Raw genomic sequence first — 13,568 nt, 5'->3', positions numbered from 1 at the left:
CTCTCAGATGAGGACTAACGTCCCGTCTTGGTGTGACAGGATCCTCTGGAAGTCTTACCCTGAGACTCACATTGTCTGTAACTCCTATGGTGAGACGCTGCATCTTCAACAACTCTGTACAACAAAGGGTCTGTTCTGGAATGGGTGGCCAGTAATAAACTGGACATCTCTATAACTAAGAGCATTGTATTTGGTACAAATCATTCCCTAAGTTCTAGACCTCAGCTGAATCTGGTAATGAATGGTGTGGTTGTTGAACAAATTGAGGAGACTAAATTACTTGGTGTTACCTTAGATTGTAAACTGTCATGGTCGAAACGTATAGATTCAATGGCTGTAAAGATGGTGAGAGGTCTGTCCGTAATAAAGAGATGCTCTGCTTTTTTGACACCACACTCCACAAAGCAAGTCCTGCAGGATCTAGTTTTGTCTAATCTTGTTTATTGTCCAGTCGTGTGGTCCAGTGCTGCAAGGAAAGATCTAGTTAAGCTGCAGCTGGCCCAGAACACAGCGACACGTCTTGCTCTTCATTGTAATCAGAGGGCTGATATAAATACTATGCTGCCAGTCTCTCTTGGCTCAGAGTTCATTAAGGAAAGACTGACTGTGTCACTTGTTATTTTTATAAGAAACATTAATGTGTTGAAATCCCAAATTGTTTACATAGTCAACTTACACACAGCTCTGACACACTTACCCCACCAGACATGCCACCAGGGGTCTTTACACAGTCCACATATTAGGGTTGGACTGAAAACCCACAAGACAGTAGATATCCAGGAAGAGTGTTGGGCAGCCCGGACCTAGATAGTTTGACCTAGATAGTTTGACCTAGATAGTTTGACCTAGATAGTTTGTGTGTATTGATATGTAGGCTACGTGTGCTGTTCTTGTCTATTGATGTTCTGTATTATGTCATGGTTCATGTTTTGTGTGGACCCCAGGAAGAGTAGCTGCTGCTTTTGGAACAGCTAATTGGGATCCTAATGAAACACCAAAATACAGTATATATATATATTTTATAATGAAATCATGTTTCCCTCTCAGGCTGTACAGATGACGTGGTGACCAGTGACCACTCCCCAGTGTTTGGGACATTTGAGGTGGGGGTTACCTCGCAGTTCGTCTCCAAGAAAGGTACGGCCACTCACTAAGACGACTAGACAAGGGGGTTGATCCTCTCACTATAACCCACGGGATTTTAACGCTCTGTGTCTCTCTCTCCAGGTCTGCCTAAGTCCTCTGAACAGGCCTATATAGAGTTTGAGAATATTGAGGCCATAGTGAAGACAGCCAGCAGAACCAAGTTCTTTATCGAGTTCTACTCTACCTGCCTGGAGGGTGAGACATACACACACACACACACACACACACACACACACACACACACACACACACACACACACACACACACACACACACACACACACACACACTCACACTCATAAAGTTCTACTCTAGAGACTTAATGATGACATTTATTTCCACACTCCCTCTCTCCCTCTCTCTCCACACTCCCTCTCTCTCCACACTCCCTATCTCCCTCTCTCTCCCTCTCTCTCCACACTCCCTCTCTCTCCACACTCCTTCTCTCTCCACACTCCCTCTCTCCCTCTCTCTCCACACTCCCTCTCTCCCTCTCTCTCCACACTCCCTCTCTCTCCACACTCCCTCTCTCTCCACACTCCCTCTCTCTCCACACTCCCTCTCTCTCCACACTCCCTCTCTCTCCACACTCCCTCTCTCTCCACACTCCCTCTCTCTCCACACTCCCTCTCTCTCCACACTCCCTCTCTCTCCACACTCCCTCTCTCTCCACACTCCCTCTCTCTCCACACTCCCTCTCTCTCCACACTCCCTCTCTCTCCACACTCCCTCTCTCTCCACACTCCCTCTCTCTCCACACTCCCTCTCTCTCCACACTCCCTCTCTCTCCACACTCCCTCTCTCTCCACACTCCCTCTCTCTCCACACTCCCTCTCTCCCTCTCTCTCCACACTCCCTCTCTCCCTCTCTCTCCACACTCCCTCTCTCCCTCTCTCTCCACACTCCCTCTCTCCCTCTCTCTCCACACTCCCTCTCTCCCTCTCTCTCCACACTCCCTCTCTCTCCACACTCCCTCTCTCTCCACACTCTCTCTCTCTCCACACTCTCTCTCTCTACACACTCTCTCTCTCTACACACTCTCTCTCTCTACACACTCCCTCTCTTTCCACACTCACTCTCTCCCTCTCTCTCCACACTCCCTCTCTCCGTAGAGTTCAAGAAGAGTTATGAGAATGACAGTCAGAGCAGTGACAACGTCAACTTCCTGCGTGTGGGCTGGTCCAATAAGCAGCTGACCACGCTGAAGCCCCTCCTCTCTGAGATAGAATATCTCCAGGACCAACACCTGCTGCTCACCGTCAAGTCACTGGATGGATACGAGTCTTATGGTACCGCTGGTTGTCTGTCTCCAAGTGTGTGTTACAGGGTTTCTCTTAGGGAAAATGTGGCGCTGGATATTTGACCGGCAGCATTTTAATTTACCGGACATTTTGAGAAATTCTCCAGACCCATATGCATTGGGTTGGGCATTGGGTCGGGCATGTCGGGCATTGGGTGCCCAACCTGATTAGTGGGTCCACCCACAGTGCTCAGAAACACAGAAATCACATTTACATTATGGTCATTCATATTAACACGACATGCGAGGATGCAACGGCGTACGTCCTTCTTAGCGAATTCAGATGAGCACTTAGACGATGTTAGATCTGTCCACGTTTACTTTACCTCAGCCAATAAGATGAGTCGGCCCTAATGAACAGCCAAATCACTAGCCTTTGTCAATCTACTATCCATAGTATAACAGTGTACCTATTATTTTGGTTAACTTGTGGTTCTGTGTGAGAAATAGCCCGTTCCAAACAGACTCTGAGACAGTTGTTGGACGATAGATCCTAAATTCATACAACTAGTAGGCCGAGGTTACATCCCCAGAAGATGTATCGAGTCTGATGCAACAGATCAGCACGTTTTAGCTTAATCAATTATTATCTTCACACTAGAAGCGCAGCAATGCTCACATGGCAGTAGGCTACAGATGTCAGATCTTAACTTGATCACGCTTTTGTTGCAGAGAATTTTCCCGATGCATCAGGAAATTCTAATGAGCCTCGGGATTGGTTAAAAATGAGCCGTGGTCTTTCTCTCCTTGCGGGGGCAGTCAAGTCATTGGGAATCAGGGCTCGCTATCTTAAAATAACGTTCTCTCGCTCAAACGCTATAGGCTTAGGTCGTATTACAGCCATAAAGTAACTACCCTGGTAGGTTTAGTGGGCTTTGACACCCTTATGTAGGTGTCATAACCAGCCATAAAGTAACTACCCTGGTTATTTTCATCCTGCGATGAAATGGGTCATTTTAAGATTCGACATATGTAATGTAAATGTTTGTTCCATAATGCAATTAGCGGAAAACACAGGTGACAGAGATGAAAATATCCGTTTGAAATGTATAAAGAGGGGAGATCTAAAGATGCAACAACTAACATGGGTTGTGAATATGACTAGGCTTGTGCCTTTGGCTACTGGACAATGAAAGTGGATTTGAAAACGAATAGAACATAAGAGAAATAGGCTACTGGTTTCAATGGCATCTGGAAGTCTTTATAAAACAGTAGGCTACTGGTTTCAATGGCATATGAAAGTCTTTAAAACAATTACCTCCACATTTTTGTCTCGGCTACTTTGAAGCAAGGTAAGACATGCTTCTTAATATGAAGTAAAACGTTAAGATTTCAGACAATTTAAGTAAACGTTTTCAAAATGCATATTCTGCCTCCAGCTTCCCGTTGAAAGGTGGTGTGTGACGTGCTGAAGCCTGCCTATCGTTGTCTAAGCACTTTAATGGCAAATCAGAAGCGTGCTTGGAATTACTAGTTACATTTAATTTGTAGCTTTTTATCGTCATGACCATCAAAGCTGTTTTCTAACACGGAGTTGAAGTGTTTAGATTTGTTGTGGAATGATTGGGCTTCTAAAAGCGTGTTTCACTCCATGGCAACAGGAGCTGTAGAATCATAACGACTAACGAAAATATACATGCACAATTTAATTTCACAAAATTATGCAAATTAACCTATAGACCAATGAGCACCGGTCAGATTTATTTCCACCAATGAAAAGGCTAAAAATTAATTCGTTTGAATTGTTATTTTTTTCTTCTGCCTAACAATTGGCTGATGCAATTTTATTTATCAGCTTTAAATTCAATTTAAAAAATATCAGCCAAAAGCCAGCTAATGAAACCCTGGTGTGTTATACTGATCATGTGTGTGTGTCTTCTCCTCAGGAGAGTGTGTGGTGGCTCTGAAGTCGATGATAGGCAGTACAGCACAGCAGTTCCATACCTACCTGTCCCACAGAGGGGAGGAGACGGGCAACATCAGAGGTTCTATGAGGGTCCGCGTGCCTGCAGAGAGGATGGGCACCAGGGAGAGGCTCTATGGTAACACTGTCTGTCTGTCTGTCTGTCGTAAAGGACGTGGGTTGATTGGAAGTACGGTTTATAAACTATATTCATCCATCCTTAACAATAGGCTAATAAAAAAATTTGGAGGACCAAAACATTATGGTGAAAGAATATAAAATGTTTTTTGATTGGTTGATTGATGTGTCCTGTAGAGTGGATCAGTGTGGATAAAGATGAGACAGGACCCAAAGGCAGATCCACCCTGCCCCCCCGATCAGGACACGACTACGTCAAGTGAGTAATCCACCCCCCCGCCAGTCCTAACCACGCCGTGGAGTTAAACCATACATTTCTTGAGTGTGTTCTGTAGCATGTTCTATAGCGTGTTCTTAGCGTGTTCATCCCGGTCTCGCAGGCCGTCTTTGACACAAAAACATGTGGGGGCGGTGCTTGGGAAGGTGAGCGAGGAGGGAGAGAGGAGTACCAAAGAGGAGGTGACTGCAGCCAGGTACCACACACACACACACACACACACACACACACGGACAGGCACGGACGGACACACACAGTCAGACAGAGACACGCACAGAGACACGCACAGAGACACGCACAGAGACACGCACAGAGACACGCACAGAGACACGCACAGAGACACGCACAGAGACACGCACAGAGACACGCACAGAGACACGCACAGAGACACGCACAGAGACACGCACAGAGACACGGACACACACAGAGACGCACGGACAGACGGACACACACAGAGACACACACAGAGACACACACAGAGACACACACAGAGACACACACAGAGACACACACAGAGACACACACAGAGACACACACAGAGACACACACAGAGACACACACAGAGACACACACAGAGACACACACAGAGACACACACAGAGACACACACAGAGACACGCACGGACAGACGGACACACACACAGACACACGGACAGACGGACAGACACACGGACAGACGGACAGACGGACAGACGGACAGACGGACACAGAGACGGACAGACAGAGACAGACCACCATGCTTCAGACACGGACGGACGGACGGACAGAGACACGGACGGACAGACAGAGACGGACGGACAGAGACGGACGGACAGAGACGGACGGACAGAGACGGACGGACAGAGAGAGACGGACGGACGGACAGAGACGGACGGACGGACAGAGACGGACGGACGGACAGAGACGGACGGACGGACAGAGACGGACGGACGGACAGAGACGGACGGACGGACAGAGACGGACGGACGGACAGAGACGGACGGACGGACGGACAGAGACGGACGGACGGACGGACAGAGACGGACGGACAGAGACGGACAGAGACGGACGGACGGACGGACAGAGACGGACAGACGGACGGACAGAGACACGGACGGACGGACGGACAGAGACACGGACGGACGGACGGACAGAGACACGGACGGACGGACGGACAGAGACACGGACGGACGGACGGACAGAGACACGGACGGACGGACGGACAGAGACACGGACGGACGGACGGACAGAGACACGGACGGACGGACGGACAGAGACACGGACGGACGGACGGACAGAGACACGGACGGACGGACGGACAGAGACACGGACGGACGGACGAGACACGGACGGACGGACGGACAGAGACACGGACGGACGGACAGAGACACGGACGGACGGACGGACAGAGACACGGACGGACGGACGGACAGAGACACGGACGGACGGACGGACGGACGGACAGAGACACGGACGGACGGACGGACAGAGACACGGACGGACGGACGGACGGACAGAGACACGGACGGACGGACAGAGACACGGACGGACGGACGGACAGAGACACGGACGGACGGACGGACAGAGACACGGACGGACGGACGGACAGAGACACGGACGGACGGACGGAGACACGGACGGACGGACGGACGGACAGAGACACGGACGGACGGACGGACGGACAGAGACACGGACGGACGGACGGACGGACAGAGACACGGACGGACGGACGGACGGACAGAGACACGGACGGACGGACGGACAGAGACACGGACGGACGGACGGACGGACAGAGACACGGACGGACGGACGGACGGACAGAGACACGGACGGACGGACGGACGGACAGAGACACGGACGGACGGACGGACAGAGACACGGACGGACGGACGGACGGACAGAGACACGGACGGACGGACGGACGGACAGAGACACGGACGGACGGACGGACGGACGGACAGAGACACGGACGGACGGACGGACGGACAGAGACACGGACGGACGGACGGACGGACAGAGACACGGACGGACGGACAGAAACACGGACGGACGGACGGACGGACAGAGACAGACACACACACAGAGAGACAGACAGAGACAGACACACACACAGAGAGACAGACAGAGACAGACACACACACAGAGAGACAGACAGAGACAGACACACACACAGAGAGACAGACAGAGACAGACACACACACAGAGAGACAGACAGAGACAGACACACAGACACAGACACACACACAGAGAGACAGGCAGAGACAGACACACAGACACAGACACACACACAGAGAGACAGACACACACACAGAGAGACAGACACACACACACAGAGAGACAGACACACAGACACAGAGAGACAGACACAGAGAGACAGACACAGAGAGACAGACACAGAGAGACAGACACACAGACACAGAGAGACAGACACACAGAGAGACAGACACGCAGACACAGAGAGACAGACACGCAGACACAGAGAGACAGACACGCAGACACAGAGAGACAGACACGCAGACACAGAGAGACAGACACGCAGACACAGAGAGACAGACACGCAGACACAGAGAGACAGACACGCAGACACAGAGAGACAGACACGCAGACACAGAGAGACAGACACGCAGACACAGAGAGACAGACACGCAGACACAGAGAGACAGACACGCAGACACAGAGAGACAGACACGCAGACACAGAGAGACAGACACACAGACACAGAGAGACAGACACACAGACACAGAGAGACAGACACACAGACACAGAGAGACAGACACACAGAGAGACAGACACACAGAGAGACAGACACACAGAGAGACAGACACACAGAGAGACAGACACAGAGAGACAGACACACAGACACAGAGAGACAGACACACAGACACAGAGAGACAGACACACAGACACAGAGAGACAGACACACAGAGAGACAGACACGCAGACACAGAGAGACAGACACGCAGACACAGAGAGACAGACACGCAGACACAGAGAGACAGACACGCAGACACAGAGAGACAGACACGCAGACACAGAGAGACAGACACGCAGACACAGAGAGACAGACACGCAGACACAGAGAGACAGACACGCAGACACAGAGAGACAGACACACAGACACAGAGAGACAGACACACAGAGAGACAGACACACAGAGAGACAGACACACAGAGACAGACACACAGACACACACACAGAGAGACAGACACAGAGACACACACACAGAGAGACAGACACACAGACACACAGACACAGAGAGACAGACACACACACAGAGAGACAGACACAGAGAGACAGACACACAGACACAGAGAGACAGACACACAGACACAGAGAGACAGACACACAGACACAGAGAGACAGACACACAGAGAGACAGACACACAGACACAGAGACCGACAGACACACAGACACAGAGAGACAGACACACAGACACAGAGAGACAGACACACAGAGAGACAGACACACAGACACAGAGAGACAGACACACAGAGAGACAGACACACAGACACAGAGACCGACAGACACACACAGACCTAAGGCTCCTGCTGTGTGTGTTCCAGGGCTAAGCAGGACTCTGCAGAGGGAGACCCCTCCACCTGTAAAAACAACAGCTACAATAACCCCGCCTACTACATCCTGGAAGGCGTTCCTAACCAATCAGCTGCCACCCTGTCCTCGGAGCTCCTCCCCTCCCCCTGCTCCCCCCCAGCCGGTAAGGCACCCCTGTCTGGAGAGGGCAGGGGGAGGCACTCCTCAGGGTCCTCCCACCCCCGCAGGCACACGGCTGGACACCCTGTCCGGCCCATCAGTGAGGAGGGGTCCTCGGAGGATGATGGGATTGCAGTGGTGGGGGTGGTGTCAGGTGGAGGAGCGGGAGGCACACTGAACCGTCCTCCTCCTGACTTCCCCCCTCCCCCCCTCCCGAAAGGAGCACTGGAGATGGCCAACACCCCCTTCTCTAAACCCCGCCCCCTGTACCCCGACCTGGCCGAGGTGAAGATCCCCGCAGCCAATCCCAGTCCTGCCTTCGTCCTGGGGGAGGACTTTAGGAGGGGAGGGCCCGGGGGGCTGGACGACCAATCATGTTCGGTGCTGCAGATGGCGAAGACACTGAGTGAGAGCGAGTACCCCCCTCCTCCCCGTGCCCCCTCTGCACCCCCCCACCTCAGAGGCCAGGGGTTAGGGGACGCCTGTCGCACCTTCCCTCCCCGAGCCCCCATCACTGAGAGCATCGCTGAAGACCTACCAGAGGAAGTGAGATGTTTGTGGGTGGGAGGGAGGGCGGGCGGGCGGGAGGGAGGGAGGGGGTACTATGAATAAAAGGCAAACAGAACTGCTCATGTTGTTGTTAGGGTATTTTGATGTATTAATGAAAAGCTTCTCCAGTGTTAAAGTGTGTGTGTGTGTGTGTGTGTGTGTGTGTGTGTGTGTGTGTGTGTGTGTGTGTGTGTGTGTGTGTGTGTGTGTGTGTGTGTGTGTGTGTGTGTGTGTGTGTGTGTGTGTGTGTGTGTGTGTGTGTGTAGGCGCTGTGGGGAAGCAGTAGCTCGTCTCTCTCCGTGGGGGAGTCGTCTGTGGTCGAGTGGCTACAGAGACTAGGGCTGGACCGCTATGAGGAAGGTCTGCTACACAACGGCTGGGACGACCTGGAATTCCTCAGGTACACAGACGGGTGTTTCTCAATACGCATACTACCGTGCTCCACACTCTCATGCTCCAAGTGCATTCTCCCAGGAAGTTCTCTTGAGTCCATTCTTGTGAGGACAAGAGTGGGGAGAACACATTAAACATTACATTTGAGAAGTACTCACACCACCCTTACTGTGTTACCTCACACGGCACCTCCCCATTCACTGAACCTTCTTCCAGCCAGGACGATGACGACAATGGACGCAACAAGATACACACAAAGCAAACGTTTTACTTCCTAATTATCAGCTAGATATACAGTGGCTTGCGAAAGTATTCACCCCCCTTGGCATTTTTCCTATTTTGTTGCCTTACAACCTGGAATTCCAATAGATTTTGGGGGGGATTTGTATCATTTGATTTACACAACATGCCTACCACTTTGAAGATGCAAAATATTTTTTGCTGTGAAAGAAGCAAGAAATAAGACAAAAAAAACAGAATTTGAGCGTGCATGGACTAGGCCATTCCAACCCCTCGTGTGTTGCTTTAGCAGCATGCTTATAGGCATTGTCCTGCTGGAAGGGGAACCTCCGTCCCAGTCTGAAATCTCTGGAAGACTGAAACAGGTTTCCCTCAAGAATTTCCCTGTATTTAGCGCCATCCATCATTCCTTAAATTCTGACCAGTTTCCTGTCCCTGCCGATGAAAAGCATCCCCACGGCATGATGCTGCCACCACCATGCTTCACTGTGGGGATGGTGTTCTCGGGGGGATGGGAGGTGTTGGGATTGTGCCAGACGTCGTGTTTTCCTTGATGGCCAAAAAGGTCAATTTTAGTCTCATCTGACCAGATTACCTTCCTCTATATGTTTGGGGAGTCTCCCACATGCCTTTTGGCGAACACCAAACATGTTTACTTATAGATTACAACGATTCACTGTATGTGAATCGTTGTAATCTAGATAGCCATCTAGCTAGTTAAACAGGCAGAAATGACCATAAAACGAATGTTATGCAAGGTACAGTAGATGCCAATTCTTTATTGGTAGCTACTTAGCAAGTCTTCATGGTTAGCTAGCTAGCCAGTCAGCCCTATTGACTTACTATGGTCTTACCCATTCACTGAACCTTCCATCAGGACAATGGCAATAGAGATTAAACAATATATACACAAAGCAAACGTTTTACTTCATAACTATCAGCTAGCTATATGTGAATCTTATTAATATCGCTAACCAGATAGTATAACAGGCAAAAATGACCCAACACGAACATTATCCAAGGTAGATGTCAATTCTTCATAGGTAGCAAGCTAACAAATATTTGTGACTATCTGGCTAACTAACAGTAGTATCTAGGCAGTTAGCTCTATTGACTTACTATGGGCTTACAACCTACGCACACTACAGTGGGTATTGTAAGCAGGTAACCATACCAAAATTAACACAGCATGTATTTATTAAGGTATCGAGATAAAATATTGTAGTCACGCTTATGAGATGTGAATAGGCAACATTTCATTCCGAAGTCGGAGTGTATTTTCTCTCGCTTCAGCTCAAATAATGGGCGCCATTTGATTTCACGAAAATTTGCATAATTCCTTACGTGGTTATTATTTCTTTGAATACTTTCCGTTGAAGCTTGCATCAAAATATTTACAAACAGAGATCGCATTTGAGAAGTGTCCTCCGTGCTCCGTTTCAGATACTTTGGTTTGGACTCATACTCCGACCCTCCCGTGCTGCAATTTGCGTGCTCGGAGTACGGTAGTATGCATTTTGAGAAACACACACACACACACACAGTCAATCATGAAACATGTCACTTCATGAATCTCATCCAATCATGTTCCTCCTCAGTGACATCACAGAGGAGGACCTAGAGGAGGCAGGCATTCTAGACCCCGCCCACAAGAGGATTCTGCTGGAGAGCCTGAGACAGCAGAAGCAGCAGAAGTGAGCTGAACCGGTCCATGCTGAGCTGAGACGTGCTAATCCATACCAGACTGTGCCTTCTGAGAGAAATTGCACTCCATTATACTTTCTGTTGACCAACAGATTTTTCGAACGTCCTTTTTTAGATGTATTGTACTGTGTAAGTGTCTTTATGTTAATGTAACTGTGGCTGTTGTGTTAGCCAGCCTTATTTAAACAGTAGAAACATTTCAGTCCTTTGTTAAGAATCAAAACATGGACCTCTACCCTGCCACCCGCATAACAGACCCCATTCCTCTCACCCCGCCCCTTTCCTCTCACCCCGCCCCTTTCCTCTCACCCCGCCCCTTTCCTCTCACCCCGCCCCTTCCCTCGTCCTGAGAAACCATTCTGCTCCTGGGATGTAGAAGACATTCAGTGACATCATCAGGCTGCGACTTCTTCAGGCTTGCCTCAGCTAGAAAAACAGCTTGGTAGAACTGAGTTTATTATTGTTTTTATTCCGCTCATGAATATGATTATTAATGACTATCTGTTCATTGGTTCAGTGTTTTTTTTGTTTTTTTGTGTGTTTTATGTTTTTGAGATAAAGGGAATGTAGCGAACCACAGCAACACTGAGACCTTCCTCTATCAGTTTAACTGAACCTTTTGTTGAGCCGTGCTGGGCTCCAAGGCCCCTTTCAGTAGCACAGACTGCAGTACCCATCATGCAGTTGTCCATGTACTAATTAGTGTTTAATTGATGCTGAGCCAGCCTAAACACAGTGGGTCCCCAGGATCCTTACTGAGAAACACTGCCACACGTCACACGCTGCTGGTTGTTCTTTTCACCACATGGTGGTGCTGTTGTCCTGGCAACCTCAGTAGGACCACAGGTAAGAAACTGAAGACACACCAAGTGATATAAAGGACTGTTTTTAACATTATACATTAACATTCATGAAGTTGTTTTATATAAATGTATATGTTGACGTTATTTGACTGTTGTAAAAAAAAAAAATGACTGTGTTGCACAATGAGAGGAAACAGGAGAAATGTGAGTGAATGTCGTGTTAATCTGATGTTATCACCTTTAGCCCTATAGCATAGTGGCCCCTCCCATCCCGTCTCCTATACCCCCCCTCTCCCATTCCTTCTCCTATACCCCCCCTCTCTCATTCCTTCTCCTATACCCCCCCTCTCTCATTCCTTCTCCTATACCCCCCTCTCTCATTCCTTCTCCTATACCCCCCCTCTCTCATTCCTTCTCCTATACCCCCCTCTCTCATTCCTTCTCCTATACCCCCCTCTCTCATTCCTTCTCCTATACCCCCCTCTCTCATTCCTTCTCCTATACCCCCCTCTCTCATTCCTTCTCCTATACCCCCCCTCTCTCATTCCTTCTCCTATACCCCCCCTCTCTCATTCCTTCTCCTATACCCCCCCCTCTCTCATTCCTTCTCCTATACCCCCCTCTCTCATTCCTTCTCCTATACCCCCCCTCTCTCATCCCTTCTCCTAAACCCCCCCCTCTCTCATTCCTTCTCCTATACCCCCCTCTCTCATTCCTTCTCCTATACCCTCTCCTATACCCCCCTCTCTCATTCCTTCTCCTATACCCCCCCCTCTCTCATCCCTTCTCATACGCCTTCTCCTATACCCCCCCTCTCTCATCCCTTCTCATATTCCTTCTCCTATACCCCCCCTCTCCCGTACCCCAGTGCCTTCTCCCTTTCTCTTCTCCTATGACCCCCAGTGCCTTCTATACCCCCCCAGTGACTTTGATGCCAAGTTAGATTCTTTCCTTATGAGAGTGTTGGTTCGTCCACTCGTCCCTAGTCAAGCTCTACCCAGCCCTGCCAACTCCACCTCGCCATAACACTGTTCTCCTGCTGTTCTCTGTAGGTTATTTCCTGTAGAGATTGTCTGTTTCGAGCTCCAGTCTGGTCTTTCTCTGGTTGTAACAGTGTAACCATTGATCTCTTGTTATCGTTGTTTTTTTTCAGCAAATAAAAAGCTAATATTTAACCCGCCAACACTGTTTCTCTCTGCACTATAACTGACCACATGTATGTGTTAAATGGAAATACCTACAAGGGGACAAGGAAGAACAATGAGTAAAATAGACAGGAAGGAGAAAATGCCTTGTATTGTTTAATACAACATACTGCACGCTATTAAAAATAACTGACTGTAGTCCTCTGTGGTGATGTAATACTGACTTGTCAATGGTGATGACGTCTTGTTCTGTTGTCTCCTCCAGTTTACTATGAAGGCG

The 13,568-nt window shown here is 49.5% G+C and overlaps 1 protein-coding gene across 1 annotated transcript in view; it reads left to right on the top strand.

Annotated features, from left to right (window-relative positions):
• The window catches only part of LOC139549506 (phosphatidylinositol 3,4,5-trisphosphate 5-phosphatase 2A-like), a 49,197-nt gene extending 35,871 nt beyond the window's left edge, over window positions 1–13,326 (top strand). Inside the window, exons 18-27 of the mRNA XM_071360078.1 lie at window positions 8–89; window positions 1,048–1,137; window positions 1,228–1,341; window positions 2,259–2,435; window positions 4,333–4,488; window positions 4,665–4,746; window positions 4,868–4,960; window positions 8,307–9,000; window positions 9,270–9,403; window positions 11,235–13,326. Of these exons, the coding sequence (XP_071216179.1) occupies window positions 8–89; window positions 1,048–1,137; window positions 1,228–1,341; window positions 2,259–2,435; window positions 4,333–4,488; window positions 4,665–4,746; window positions 4,868–4,960; window positions 8,307–9,000; window positions 9,270–9,403; window positions 11,235–11,334 (1,722 nt within the window). The 3' untranslated portion in view covers window positions 11,335–13,326. The remainder of the gene's footprint in view (window positions 1–7; window positions 90–1,047; window positions 1,138–1,227; window positions 1,342–2,258; window positions 2,436–4,332; window positions 4,489–4,664; window positions 4,747–4,867; window positions 4,961–8,306; window positions 9,001–9,269; window positions 9,404–11,234) is intronic.
• The last annotated feature ends 242 nt before the right edge of the window (window positions 13,327–13,568 follow it).

Source organism: Salvelinus alpinus, chromosome 22 (genome assembly GCF_045679555.1).
Source record: "Salvelinus alpinus chromosome 22, SLU_Salpinus.1, whole genome shotgun sequence".
NCBI classification, from domain to species: domain Eukaryota; kingdom Metazoa; phylum Chordata; class Actinopteri; order Salmoniformes; family Salmonidae; genus Salvelinus; species Salvelinus alpinus.
Note: the sequence above shows the minus strand (reverse complement) of the source record. Positions and strands in the feature narration are given on the sequence as shown.